This window comes from Camelus ferus, chromosome 10, assembly GCF_009834535.1.
Source record: "Camelus ferus isolate YT-003-E chromosome 10, BCGSAC_Cfer_1.0, whole genome shotgun sequence".
Taxonomy (NCBI): domain Eukaryota; kingdom Metazoa; phylum Chordata; class Mammalia; order Artiodactyla; family Camelidae; genus Camelus; species Camelus ferus.
Window position 1 is genome coordinate 68265415 of NC_045705.1, and position 13992 is coordinate 68279406.

At 55.4% G+C, this 13992-nt stretch overlaps 1 protein-coding gene across 1 annotated transcript; it reads left to right on the forward strand.

Annotated features, from left to right (window-relative positions):
• The first annotated feature begins 1361 nt into the window (after positions 1-1361).
• SMIM38 (small integral membrane protein 38) lies at positions 1362-10237 on the forward strand. The gene is made up of 3 exons (XM_032490073.1): positions 1362-4472; positions 6091-7116; positions 8951-10237. Exon 2 carries the CDS (start codon positions 6681-6683, stop codon positions 6834-6836), a length of 156 nt encoding a protein of 51 aa, XP_032345964.1. The 5' UTR covers positions 1362-4472; positions 6091-6680; the 3' UTR covers positions 6837-7116; positions 8951-10237.
• Positions 10238-13992: the final 3755 nt, after the last annotated feature.

Sequence of the window (13992 nt, forward strand, 5' to 3'; positions counted from 1 at the left end):
AGACGGGGGAAGGTCAGTGTATGTGTGATTTTAGTGATGGGGGTACGTGCAATCACGCGTGCATTTTGGCAGAAGGTCTTGAGGAGTAGATATTTCCGTTAATGATTTTAGTGCTTTTCTAGACATGAGAAGATGCAAGAATTTGGGCTCCTAAAATCTCCTGAAAAATGTCCAACTTCCTGAAGGCCTGTTCTGCCAGGTTTTCCCAGAGCACAGAGCACCTCACTCCTGATCTCCGCCCTGCACTCCTCTCAGGCTGTGTTGAGGTCAGTGACTGCAGGGGTTGTGGCTTCATCCTCACAGAGGCAGATGGCAAGTGGTAATTTTTAGTTGGCACCCTGCATTTTACCTTGCACTCTGTTCCCCAGGCATCACAGGGCTGACCTGAACAGAGCAGAGGATGCCAAAGAACAGGGGAAAAGAGAAGGTGGAAGAAACTGGCACAGAGGTGCCTCCCCTTGGAGCTGTGTGGTCTCCGGTGGAGCTGAGACCCAGAAGCTGTCCTTCCTGACAGGGTTCCCGTCCATCTTCCATGAGCTATCCTATGGCCGGCAACACTCCTGGGCTAGCCTGTGTGGTCTCCCGTCCCAGGTATCTGAACACTGTCACCTACTGGAGACAATGGAGACTCCAGGAGGCACATGGACATGAGCCCCTCGGGTGGCTGTGAGAGTGTGGTACTTCTGAGGTGACAGGGGACCCTCCCTGTGGCAATGAGGCACTTTCTGTGGCTCAGTGCAACTTCAAGAGCCCATGAGTGTTACTGCGTCCCACGCCTGCTGCCCTCCAGCCTGCCCTGAGGGACACACACACGTCAAAAAGTCACTTTGTGTGCGCACAGTGGGCCTCACAAGTGTCTTCTCTTCCTTGTCCCACATCATTTCCCTCCGATTTTTATTTAGAAATCGAGAGAGAGAATCTAGGCCAGGTCATGCTTGGGAAACCGCTGAGATTTTTCTCCCTTCTACTCAGTGCATATCTTTTACCTTAAAAAAAATTTAAAACCATTAGGTCATCTTCCCCCACCCCCCCTTCCTTTTTTTATTTCTGGGAAAATCTTCATTTTGTGTGTTTCTCAAGGCATCTTGCCGTCTGTCTCAGAGGAGACCGGATCACTTCCTCCCAGTGGCTCTCAAAATTCCTGCTGGTTTTATCTCTTGCAAATGCCTTAGTGCTGCAAAGCAAATTCCGCCTCCCTCTGTCTCTCCACTGGCCTCTCCATGAAAAAGAAAGGGCCCCCGGCTCTCGGTGAGGTCTTTCGGCAACCCAGATACATCCCCCTACCCCGCACCCGCCCCTTCAAAGGTGCCTCCTCCGCGCAGGCACCAGCCTCTCTGCCTGTTAACTCTTTCAAAGAGCGTTTGTCGGTGTGTGAAAGCTGTCTGGGTTCATTGATAAAAAAAGGTATTGTTTTGGGGGCTGCTGAATGTGTTAATGAGTAGTAGCAGGCAGTCCTCAGTGTCTGCAAAGGTCTGTGGTTACCTCTCACCTACTTGTCGCCTTAAAAGGCGAACTGATGTCTGGGGAGCGACGCCCCCACCCCCTTCCCAACCAGCACACCCTCCATGGAACAGGCTGGCAGGCAGGATGCTAATTCTCCCCAAACCCCAAAGAGTTAAGTCCCAGTGGTTAATATTCCTCTCTTTGGCCCCCTTGTCCCGTATTCTAATGTATGAACTCCCGCATTCAGATGTGAGCAAGCCACATGTGCTTCTGGGGGCTTGCTGACAGCTTGCCTCCCCTGGGTGACATGGCTGGTCTCTGCTGAAATGTTGGTAGAAACACAATTTTATAAACACTTAAGGCTCACCTCGACGTGAGCCTCTATGGGGCCAGGCACGTATTTGCAACTCACGTTCCAAGAGAGGTTCACTTTGTCCCTTCCCGTCCGGGGATTCTCAGTCTGAGGTGAGAAAAACGAAGCAAGGATATTAAGAATTCTGACAAGGTAGACTGAATAAATTGTGTTTTCTTTGTGAGCCTTAATCCGGTGTTGTATTGGCTTCTTGGACATGGCTAATTTATTTGGAATTTCATTCTGTTCCTGACAGCGTCCTTGACTAGCTGTTTGATCACCCCGAGCAAAGTTACATACCAGCTTTCAACTGCTGGAAGGGCAGGGGCGTGAGTTTTCTCAAGTGCGTTCTCCCGGCCGGCTTTATGCTCACAGGAGGACGTTGCAAACGGCTGGGGCCGCCGTCCCTTGTTAGGGAGAAAACCCGGCCAGCGCAGGGGTCTCCCTCAATGAGGAAACGTTCCACTTTCCCCCACTCGTCCCACTGTTTGGGATTTTAATCTGCTTTTGTGTCGCAGGAAGAAAGAAGATTAATTTTCACCCGTCTGTGAGGAGGGAGCGTTTCAGTGGAGACCCGGTTTGAAATGCTGCTTCTGTTAATTTCAGCACTACCTCCCCCCCCCCCCGCCCCCTCCACGCCGCCAGCAGGGTTTTGAGATGCAAAATTCTCAAGGGAAGAGGTAAATCGCCCCAGACCTTCTTAGGGTGCTAACTCCGGGGTCTCCATCAAGCCTTGGGCCTCCAGCATCTTGCGGTCCATTTTGGTGGAGACATGAGTTGACACTCACTCATTTATACGTGTTTGCTCTTTCTTTCTTTCTTCCTTTCTTCCAACAGCAAGTGTGTCTTGCTTTTGCCAAAAGAAAAAAAATTGACAGTGATTTTCAAGAAGCCTCCAGCCTGTCTGAGACTCTCACTCTCAGCACAGTTACAGATGGCGGTTTTACAGCGTGGGCAGAATTCGGTCTCATGGAAACACGGGCTCCTTTCACCGGGCTTCTTGACGTCGACCCCTGAACGTGGTCCTGCTGGATGCCTTCCAGGTGTGGGACCTGTGCTCAGCCTTGTTTGGTGTGGTGCGCGTTTGCGTGCTGGCAACACAGACAAGATTTCAGAGGGCACGAGTGCTGTGATGAACGTAGGAAACGAAAGTAACCAGCCAAACGCCAGGGTGAGAGGCTGGCCGGTACCTGGACGTGAGAATTCAGCTTGCTCACCGGGCCCTGCCTTCGAGTCAGGGAAGTCCACTGGGTCTTGGTGACATTCGGGCAGGACTTTTACCTCTTGCAAAGCGCTCTGATCCTGGCCCTGCCTGCAGAACACGTGGGAGGGGCTGTGGTCCCCTTTCACGGATGAGGAAGGTGCGGCCCAGAGCACCGCCATTGACACCTCGATGGACACACAGCTTGTTTAGGGCAGCAACTTGAATGGGGCCTGGGGCTTGTTCCAGGGCCGTGACCCCAGCAAGAGCAGGTCCTGGGTGGGGACACGGCTGTCCTCCTCGGCCCTCCCCCAGGGACCTCACCTGTGGAAAGGGGTCACCTGCTGGACGTTTTGTTAGGAGGTGATGCTGGTTGCTGCCTCAGTGCTTGGGCACGGGGTGCGGGGAGACTCCCTGGCCCTTTACAGTGCTGAAAATAACCCAGGTCCCCTAGTCCGACCTCATCGACCCAGGGCGGGAGCCTCTGTATGCTGGGCTCTGCGAATCCTGGTAAACTGCAGCCCCCACCGACGGGGTGCTCGGATTGCCATGGGCTGCGTTCCCTGGGAAGGTGATTTAGAGCGCACCCTGGAGGAGGGGGAGTTGGAGGGGAGGGCAGGAGGAAGGAGGGGAGAAACCGAGAACAAGTGTGACTCTAGGCACAGTCCTGGGTCACTGTGCTTTTGAAGGAGCATTCTGGGTGCCGTGCGACCTTTGAGTTTGTCCCGACCCCCGGCAGGGGATTGAGCTTTCATCCCCTCACCCCATGATCGGTCCTTGCTGAAGGACAGCCTGGGGCAGACGGAAACCCCTGGGGACTCGGATTCTCTGCACAGGGGCGGCTCCTGCAGCCAAGGACAGCCTTGGAGAAAAGTCATATCAGGAGCAAAGGACTGTGGGAGCCGGAGGCAAGGTGCGCAGAGACAGGCGAAAGGGCCCCGGGGCTCGGGGGGGGGGCCCTGGCGCCCCACCCCCGCCGCCACTGCTAATTGTGGGGCGATGAGCATTTCCTCCCCACTGACAGGGGCGCTCTTGGCACCCACTCCACGGGAGACTGTGGGCGTGCACGTTCATTACCACCTATGACCCTCCTCACGTGGGCGACAGCCACCTTAGCCGTCCGAGGTCCCTGCAACTGCATCAGGTGGGCCCTTCCAGGAGAAGGCGTCCCTGGGACAGCCGGACACTGTCCCAGGAAGGGGGCAATTCGCTTCCTCTCCTGAAGGGTGCACTGACCTTGGCCATCTGAGTAGGAAGGGGGAGGCCTCCATGACCCTGGACTCCACGTGACCGGGGCGATGTTGACTTTGTGTGTCTGATAGTGTGCTCACAAACAGAGACTTTTATCCAAGGCCACCTTGTCCCTGCTGCTGGGTCGTGGGCTGCAGGGTAGGAGGCTGAGGACGGGCCCTGCCGCAGCAAGCGCCCCTGCCCCGGGCGGCCCCAGGACGCCCCCCGGAGACGCTGGCCTCGCAGGTAAGTGAGACGCCGCGGAGCTGGCTGCTTCCCTTCCCTGAGCTTGGCTGCTCTCCTCTGGGCCTTCACGCCACGCGCAGGGGCGTTCTTGGGGAGAGGGGTCTTGGGTACGGTCCTGGGGACTTTCTGCAACATCCCGGAAGCCATTATCAAGTCGGCACGTTCTGGGGGATGCTCTGATTACTGATGCCACGTTGGTCTCCCACGATCAGAATTACCATGTGTGATTGACGGGAGCGTCAAATCTCCACGCAGGGCAAATAAGCCCAGGGCTGAACGTTACCCGAGAGTCTATTCCACAAAAGCGCCAGATGCCTGGCCAGGGCCACCGGCTGGCCGCTCTCTCTGCCGACAGAGGCGGAAAGGAGTGTTTGCCCTCAGAGGCACGGCGTGCTTTAGAGACAGCCTTGGCCGGTCAGGGTGATGTCTGAGGTCCAGGGATGAGGGGCTTGAAGAGGGAGGCAGGTGGGGTCTCACTGTGGGTTTGGCCTGCAGCAGTGTCCACATGCTCACGGAGTCATCACTATGAGACCATGAGCGAGCGCCGTCCTCCCTCCACGCTGCCCACCTTGGGCTGGGCTCCCTGTCAAAGCCTTCGCATTCACTCCTTAGACAGAACCTTCCAGAAAGGCTGGGCGGGAGCACATTCTCATTTTGTAGGTAAAGGAGAAATTCAGGACCTGGCTCCACGTGGCCCACAGCCCTGGAGGCCCCGCAGCTTCCTCCCTGGCTCAGGACCTGGGGTGGACTGTTCCCCGGTGAGAACGCGGCTGGACCCAGCACCCGGCATGCAGGGGCTGGGCTGCCCGCCCTCCGGCTCGCACCCCTTTGTGTCCTGGGACCAGGGCTTCGGGGTTGGAAGAGGGGCCCAGGCTGTCTCCTCATCTACGGAAAACTTGACTATGAAAGATCAGAGATGAACTTGGGGATGGATGGAGTCTGTGGAGGGGTGTGTGCCCTGGAGCGTGGCATACACACACATGCATGTGTCTGTGCTGTGTGTGTGTACACATGTGTTCTTGTGTGTGTATGTGTGTACATGGCAGGCAGAGAAAGGCAGGCGGACACTGTTATTTCAGAAGTGCTGTGGGGACATCTCTGAGGGCATCCTCTTTGGGGAGAGGAAGGCAGTCGCCGCTCCATGCCCGGGCACTGAGCTGGTCCTGTGTGACCATCATCCTTCAAAGCAGACGTTGTCACTTGCCTCCCTTTCCAATATGGATCGTGTCCCAAGGGGATGAGCCGATTGCTTGGTCACCAGTCGCTCAGAGAGTCTGTGATGGGACCCGGCTTGAGGCCGTGAGGGATGTGAGCAGACCACTGCAGGACTGACCCGTCCCGCCTGGCGTGGGTGTCGTCCAGGGCTCTTGGTGGGCCGGTGGCAGGGGAGGGGTGAGCTGGGGGTGGTCCTGGGCCCCAGCCCTTGCTGGGTATTAAGCAGGTTCTCCTCCTGGGCTGCCTCGTGGCAGCCTGCGCGGAACCCCACACTGCCGGGAGGTGTGGGCCTTTGAGATGCTGGTGGCCCCTGTGCTCATCAAGCTGTGCCTGGGGTCGCCTCTGGGCTCCGAGCGGGCTGATCTCACCTTCTATCCCCTCTCCACCCCTTTCTTTTGCACAGCTCCCGCCTGCCCTCCCGCTGGGCTCCCGGCCCCTCCCGCCGGGCCTGCTGCTGCTGCAGGGACCCCGGCCGCTGGACAGCGCCGGCCTCCAGAAGTGACAGCTAATTGGGGAGAGAAAGGGCCCGATTGTCTGGCGGGGCCGGAAGAGCCGGCGTGGGCGGCTGAAAGCGCCGGGAGAAGGTGGCCAGCTTCGCCCAGCAGCTGCCGCCGGGGACGTTTGGAGATTACGTCAGCGCTGGCGGCGGGGGGAGCCTCCCGCCCGGGCCCCTGACAATGCGGCCCTTGTCGGCCCCGAGAGCCGCTCGCTGGGGATGAATGGCGCGGGGCCTCTTCTTCAAGGAGGCTGCTCGGCGGCCCCGATCTGTCCTCTCCTGCCAGGGAGGCCCCTGGGTTGGGGCGTGGAGGGAACAGGATTGGTCCCTTAGAGAGGCTGCGGGCCTCGGAGACCCCCGGCTGGACTGAGCTCCCAGCCCAGGCTTCTGGCCACACGGCCGGCACTTGGCAGAGAGGGGTTGGGAGTCCTGGGCTTGGCCAGGCTTCCGACTGACAGCACCGTGTGGCTGCTGCTCTGGGGGTGTTCAGCCTTGGCATGGCCTCCTGGTTCGGGGGGAGCATGGCCCCCGACCCGCTCATGGTCCTGCTGGTCATCATTCTGCTGGCACGCTTCATTCTGTGGTCCTGCCTCGTGACATACATTGATTATAAACTGGCCCGGCGGCAGCCCCGCAAACCCAAGGAGGACTAGGGCCTCTGTTGGCCAGTGTCCTCCAGCTCCGGGTACCAGAAGGCCATCCCTCCAGGAGGGTGCTGTCCCAGAGCTGTCCTGTCCTGGGGCTGTGGGTGGGTGTGGGGAGGTGGGCACAAGGCATGTACACCACCCCCCACATCACACCCACAGGGTGGAGATGGACCTGCCCCACCTGGACTGCCCAGAGGTGTCCTGGTCGCATTCCGTGCCCCATGTCGGGGGAGAGAGGGCCCACCCCTGCCTTCCTGTCCACCAGGTTTTGAGATCCCCTGTCGAAGTGAGTGATCCTGGGGGTGGGTCTTGCGCTAAGACTTTCTCTGCTTCCAATTCGTTATAAATACTTTTGCTGGAAGAGGTGGGGGTGAACTGGGGGGTTGGGTGGGGGAGCGGCAAGGACAGATGAGACCACAAGACAGCCCTGCCATCAAAAGCCACCCCCGACTCGGTCTCCTGCAGCTACAGGAGTAAGCACAGACAGCACCTTGGTTTCCCCAGAGCAGACCCTGGGAGGGTCTCAAGACAGATTGTGACTTTGAGTCCAAGTCCAGCTCTGGTTGATCTCTTTCCCCATCTCTTAAACGGGTGCGATAGTCCCTGCCCCCTCCTTCAGGAGGTCAGCAGGAGGGTCAGGTAAGGGGTCAGGTGGGCCACCCTTTGCCCCCTGAAATCTGCAAACTGCCAGACATGTGGAGGACAATTCAGTGGAGGACAATTCAGTGGAGAAGTCACGGGACCCGGGGCCCTCTGTTCCTTTGTGGCTGAGACACGCCTAAGACAGACTGGCAGCTGGGGTAACTTGACTGGAGCCCACGATTCCAGTGCCCCTGTGCCTGCCTCCCGCCACACCAGACTTAAGAGGAAGCATGTGGTGGCTTGGTGCCTCTCAACCTTGTGGTAGATTTGAATCACTGGGAAATTTTGGCAACTCCAATGGCCAAGCCCCTTAGACCGAGAATCATCGGCTGATTCAAGATGTTCCCGTGAATTTCGAAAGGACTTGGGTCAGCGTGGAGTCTTAGGTGGCCGTTAGGGAGCTGGAGTTGCTGAGCTGGGTGAGCAGGCACTCGGGCCCCCTCAGCTGGGAGCCACCCACTTTGCAGCGTCCTGGCAGAAGGGGCCACAGGTGTGAGCCAGCGATGCGGCACTGCTGTTTCCATGGGAACCTTTGAACTCACCCGTGCAGAGAATACTCACCTGTTTTGCTTCTGAAGGACCTGCCATGTTCAAGAGAAGCACAGGGTTTGGGCAGCCGGTCAGCTGGAGCAATGACCTGGGGGGGGGCCTGACAACCAGAGAGAGATTTGATGGTGAGGTGTCTGGGGGCGATCTGCAGAGGACTTGCATGAGGGTCTCTTCTTACTGATGCCCACCTGGAGAGCCGGCATAGGGTGGGTTGCTGTGCACTGGCTGGTTTGTCTGGGCCTGCTGGGCGGCTGGCCTCCGGGCAGTTGGGTTCGCCTGTGGCCGAGCAGAGCTCGGGTTCGGCTGTGCGAGGACAGCTGGCCACGAGGTGGCTGAGGGCTCCGATCGCAGGGTCAGGGAGCGGCGTTCTCATTCTCTTCAGGGAAAATGCCATCCAAATTCTTTAAACTGATCACGTATGATTTTGCTGATTTCTCTAAGGAAGAGGAATCACACTTACTGTCACGATCGTGTTCTGAGGGAGGGAGGGGGCCAGGCTTTCTGGTGTGCCCAGTACTGGCTGGTTTTAAAGCTGAAAGTCCCAAGGCCTGAGACACCCCTCCATCCTGGGCAAAGCAGCCCCTCGTATGGAGGGAAAAGTCAGACATTCACGTGATATGCTGGATTCTGGCCCGTTGCTGACTGTGTGTGACCTGCGTGTAGCCTGCATGTGACCCGTGTGTTCACGTGGGCAGACAGAACGACACCTCCACACACACATGTGGTTTACCACTTGGTTCGTGGGCTGGAATCCTGGGGCTGGAACTGGGGAGGGCACACGCTCTTCTGTTGGGGTTGATGGCAGAGGGGATGGGGCTTAAGGCAGCTGCCAATCTGGAACCACTGAAGAAGACAGGGGTCTGCCAACATTATTTGAACTCCTTTCCAGCTACACTGGCCAATGCGTTTCTTTTTTTCTTTTCTTTAAGCTGGTTTACGTTGGCCTCTGTCACTTGCAACTGAATTTCATCAGAATTTCATGAGAATTGCTCCTCAGAGTACAAGCCCTCTGCATCCACGTGTCAGCCACCCACAGCCTCGTGACGTGTACCTGGCGCAGCACAGGTGCTCCAGCCACTGTGGCCGAGGGGATGCGAGGCGGTGCCCTGGCCCATAACGGCAGCAAGTGTATTCAGTCACATAATGGATACGTAGACACACCATGGTTAAACAAGAGAAATTTTTTCTTTTTTTTCCCCCAAGTGTAGCAAGAAGTCTGGCATTTGACATTCTCAGGTTGTAGGATATCATCAAGGACCTAGACCCTTCCATGTATCTGCTCTGCCATCCTTAGCATGTAGCTTTGGTCTTTATGGTTACAAGAAGGCTGCAGCTACTCCAGGCATCTTGAGCAAGTTCCAGGCAGGAAGAAAGGGAGAGGTATCTACATCAGGGAAGCAAAGTTTCCCAGAAACCCTTAGTTTTACAAGTTATGAACTAAAACTATGTCACATGGCATCCTTAGATCCTGAGAAATGGTTCCTCGGCCGTTCTTTGTAATCGCAGTCTTTACACAGGACGCTATTCTGGATATTTGGGTATCTTCTGTGGCCCCTTTGTGTGCCAGCTCTGCCCTTGTCTGCTGTTCAGGAATAGCGGCTGTGCCCAGCTGTCCTTAGCAGCCCCACCTTGGAATCAGGGGCTGGAGCTTCTCAGGGCTCCTTGGGGGCTCCTAAAATTTTGTTCCAAAAGAAAGTCTAAGGAAGAAAAAGACCTGTTCCTTCTTAAAGAAGCATGGAGATGTTCCTTTCCTCACAGCTGGCAGCAACAGCCTGCAGCACACATGAGGTAGGCAGCGAATAGCTGAGGGGTAACTGAGCAACAGTGACGGTCAGGAGACGGGTAAACCGAAGGGCAGTGGCAGTCATTAACCCAGTGAGCGTCACTGAGAGCTCGTAACCTCACAGTGTGGGAGGCAGGGTGGATACAATATTGAAAGCAGTGCCTGCCCTTCAGGTAGCTTGCGGTCTGAGAGGCAAGTAGTGGGCAGAGACTAGAAACAGATATTAGACCTCCTCTAGGGGCACAAGGCTGTTAGCCAGCCAAAACGTGGCCAGCGCAAATTGAGATATGCTGTAAGTACAAAACATACACCAGATTTTGAAGGCATGGCACAGAAAATAGTGTAAAATCTAATCAACAATGGCTTTCTATTGACTATATATTGAAATGAGAACATTTTGGATACCTCTGGTTAAATAAAATCTTAAAATTAATCTCACCCGTTTCTTTCAATAGGTTCTAGTGTGGCTACTGGAAAATTTTAAATTACATATGTAGCTTGCATTATTTGTATATTGCACAGCACTGCGCCAGACTTTCATGATGTAGTGAAGGTGTCAGGGTAGGCGAGTGCACTGTGTGTTACAGGAGTACAGGAAGGAGCTTCCTGGAGTAGGTTCTTAGGCGGTAATGTCAATACTGCACACCGGAACCTGAGATACAGCTAAAGCAGTCTGCTAGGGAAAAGTCATAGCCTTAAACGCCTTTATTAATAAATAAGAAAGATTAAGACTTGAATTAAGCATATGACTCAATACATTTAAGAAGGAGCAATAGAACAAAGCTAAGAAAAACGGAAGCAGATGTACAGACGAGAGGAAATTAACATGTCAGCAGTGATAGAATTAACAGATGCATCCAAGCCCCGGATTTCTTTCTTCTTCTTTTTTTTTAAAATTGTCTTAAATACACATGACATAAAATGTTCCATCTTAACCATTTTTAGGTGCACAGACCAGTGGTTTTTTGAGGGGGAAAAAACCCAGCAATAAAAGGGACAGTGTTCACCAACCCAATCGAGACAAAGGGAGAAGAACACACACACACAGGGAAAACGTCTGTGGGGAAATGACCACAGAGATGAGGAAAGTCAGCTCCCAGGAAACAGGTTCTGGTGAAGGGGAAGGGTTTTGAGGGTTTGAAAGCATAGGGAACACAGTTCATAAAAACTGACCTCAAAAGAGACATAAAATCTGCACAAATGGATCACCCCAGGAGAAGCAAGAAGCTGTCCAGGCCTAGCATCCTTTAAAAAAAAGCGTAAGTGCCCAGAATGGACCAGGAGCTTCAACGCGACTTAAACTGCCCTAGCGCATAAAAGAGGGGCAGTTCCCAGTGCTTCTCACGTAGTAAACACAGCCCAATACCAACACCCGCCAAAGCTGGCGCAGAAAGAGAAAACACACACCAGCGCCGCTTAGGAATACTGGTAGAAAAACCCAAAACCACTGCATGAAGCGTCACATGAGAGAGACTAAACATGGTGACCAAGGGGAGCGGGTTTCAGAAATGCAAGGACATCGCTGGAACATTAGACAGTCAGTTAATATAATTTCCCATATTAATAGCTCCAAAGAGGAAAAAAATGGATAACTTCGTTAGCTCTATTTCCAAAGGCATTTGGATAAAATTCATAACCAATCTCAACAAAACCCTGAATAAAACAGAAATAGGTAATGTACTGATGTCTCTTTAACGTGAAAAAATAGCTCTCTTGAAATAATTTATTTTCTTTGTTGGGGAGGTAGTTAGGTTTACTTACTTATGTTTAGAGGAGGTGCTGGGGATTGAACCCAGAACCTTGTGTGCGCTAAGCACGTGCTCCACCACTTGAGTTATACCCTCCCCCCAAAACACTTCTCTCTTAAGAGGAATGTTAACATCACGATCAATCGGGAAACAACCAGCAGCGTCTCTGTCCCAGCCCGGAGTCGGGAGGAGGAGGCTCACGACTGTCTGAATTTATTCTGGAGACGTAGCCAGCACACTTAGCAAGAGGCAGAAATTAGAGGTATGAGCCCTGGGAAGGAGAGGGCGCATCATTATTTATATTGAGATGGATGATGGAGAATCAACTGAAAACGACTGACTACAGAACTCAGGAAAGCAGGTGGGTCCGGATCAATACGTAGAAACCACACAGCAATTTCTCAGGAGATGTGATGGCACGGAAGACCCCGCGTATTACAGCAAAGTGCGGAGTAGGACACCCGGAGCAAACTCCACGACGTGTGAGCGGCTGCGGGCGGTCGAGTCATTTCCTTTTGTCTGTTCTGCCATCCCCTTGGTGCTCTGGGCGAGATTTATTGTGGGCACGAGACCCTGGCGGTGTGGGAGCTGGTGGAGACACCCACACGAGGTCGGCCGTGGGGAAGGAAGGTGGCCGGGGCAGAGGAGGGTCAAACTTGACCTTCAGGGACAAACCCCACCATTTCCACCTCCCTCGCTTCCTACCTTGCTTCCGGGTGACCTGCAGGAGAAGCCGATGCCTTTGCCGTGTTGCTGACGATGCTCGTGGCCTGGGGCTTAGAGAAGCCGGGACACCAGGGCGTCTGAGGCTGGATGTGGACCCTCACAGCCCCAAACTGATAGCCCCTCCAGAGTGGCCGCCTGGGCCGTGTGCTCTGACACGCGCCGCTACCGCTTAGCCAAGACGGCACAGAACACAGACACCGTCAATTTTGGGGGACGGCAGAAGGGTGCTTACATACAGGGTGGCTAATTGTCTCAGGACTAAGAGATCTGGGGATTCCGGGGACACGGGATTTCTGGGCTAAAATCAGGAGGTCTGGGGCAAAGGGGGCTGGCTGGTCATCCTACTTCTGAGGCTCTCTGGGTGGGAAGGAATTAGCCTGCCCGAAGGGAGTGCGCCTCTGTGCGTGGGGAGAGCAGGACAGGGAGCTGAGGCTTGGAGAAGCAACTCCCTCGTCCCATTCTTGTCCCCCCTGCCCCCGGTGGGAGGTGACAGGTGCCACTTTGCGTGGTCGCCTCTTCAGCAAGTACCTCCTGGGCATCCTGAGACTAGTTAATTTGGAGGAGCAGGTGGGTGGGAGTGACGGCCTCCCTGCCCAGCCAGGCGCCCCCCGCCCCCACCCCGCCCTGGCCTGTGAGCAGTGCTCAGCCTCAGCCAGCCCCCCCCCCCCCCCCCCCCCCCGAGAGCAGCCGGCAGAGCCTCGGTGGTGGAGATGAGTCACTGGTTCCAAAAATAAAAAGTTCAGTCCTTCAGGGCGTGTTTCCTTTTTAAGCCAGATGTGTCTGCGCAGGGAGCCCCAGAGCTCGGTGGGGAGGGCCGAGGGCCCTCAGCAACGCCCGCAGCCTCGGGCCGTCACGGTGGGGGGCCCTCTTCCAGTTGCTCACACCTGCCTGCTGGTTTTAGCCCCCCCCCCCCCCCCGCCCAGGCTCGGCTCTGGGTGGCTCCTGCCTCGGTGGCTCTCAGTTTAGTGGGGAAATAGATGAAGTGTATATAATGCCCACGTGGGGCAGAGGCCCTAAGGGCTATTTGCCACGGGGCAGAGTGTCACGGAGACACGCACAGGGGAAGGGACATTCGTTCTCCTCCAGAGTCTGGGGAAGGCTTCCTGGAGGAGGTGTCACCGGAAGTGGGACTTGGGGGATCCTACCAGGCAGATAGGGGAGGAATTGTGTTCCAGGGAGAAGGAACAGTCTGAGCAAGGGCCCAGGGGCTTGCTGGGCCCTTGGGTGCTCATGGCACCTTTGGAATCTTCAACAGTTCTTCTCAGATCCCCTGGATACACAGACAGATTCTTGGGCCCCCGTCGAGAAGCTACATTTAAATCTCTGAGAATGGGGCCCAGAAATCAGGTTAGCAAGCTACCCCGGGGAAGCTTCTGGGTCTTCCTGTAACCTGAAATAAACAGGCTCTGAGCACAGGCTCTGTTCTGAGGGCTTTGCAGAAGATGGTCCTGTCCCCATCTTGCAGACAGGAATCTGGTCCCATTGAGGGCAAAACATGTGTCCAGGTCACACGGGGAGAGAAGACATGCAATTCAAACCCAGGTGTCCGCTGGCCCCGAATGTGCACCTGGATGACCAGCTCCCCCAGAGGCAATGTGTGCAGCCCTCACTCCCGCACCTCTGCCAATTGGAGAACCATTCCCAGCATCTCCAGCACCTGGTCCCGATGTTCTCGCTGAGAATTTCCCCAAAGGCACCTCAGATGGGAGAATGC

Coding starts and splice junctions, on each gene's coding strand:
- SMIM38 (XM_032490073.1), top strand. CDS start 6,681: ATGGCCTCCTGGTTCGGGGGGAGCATGGCCCCCGACCCGCTCATGGTC.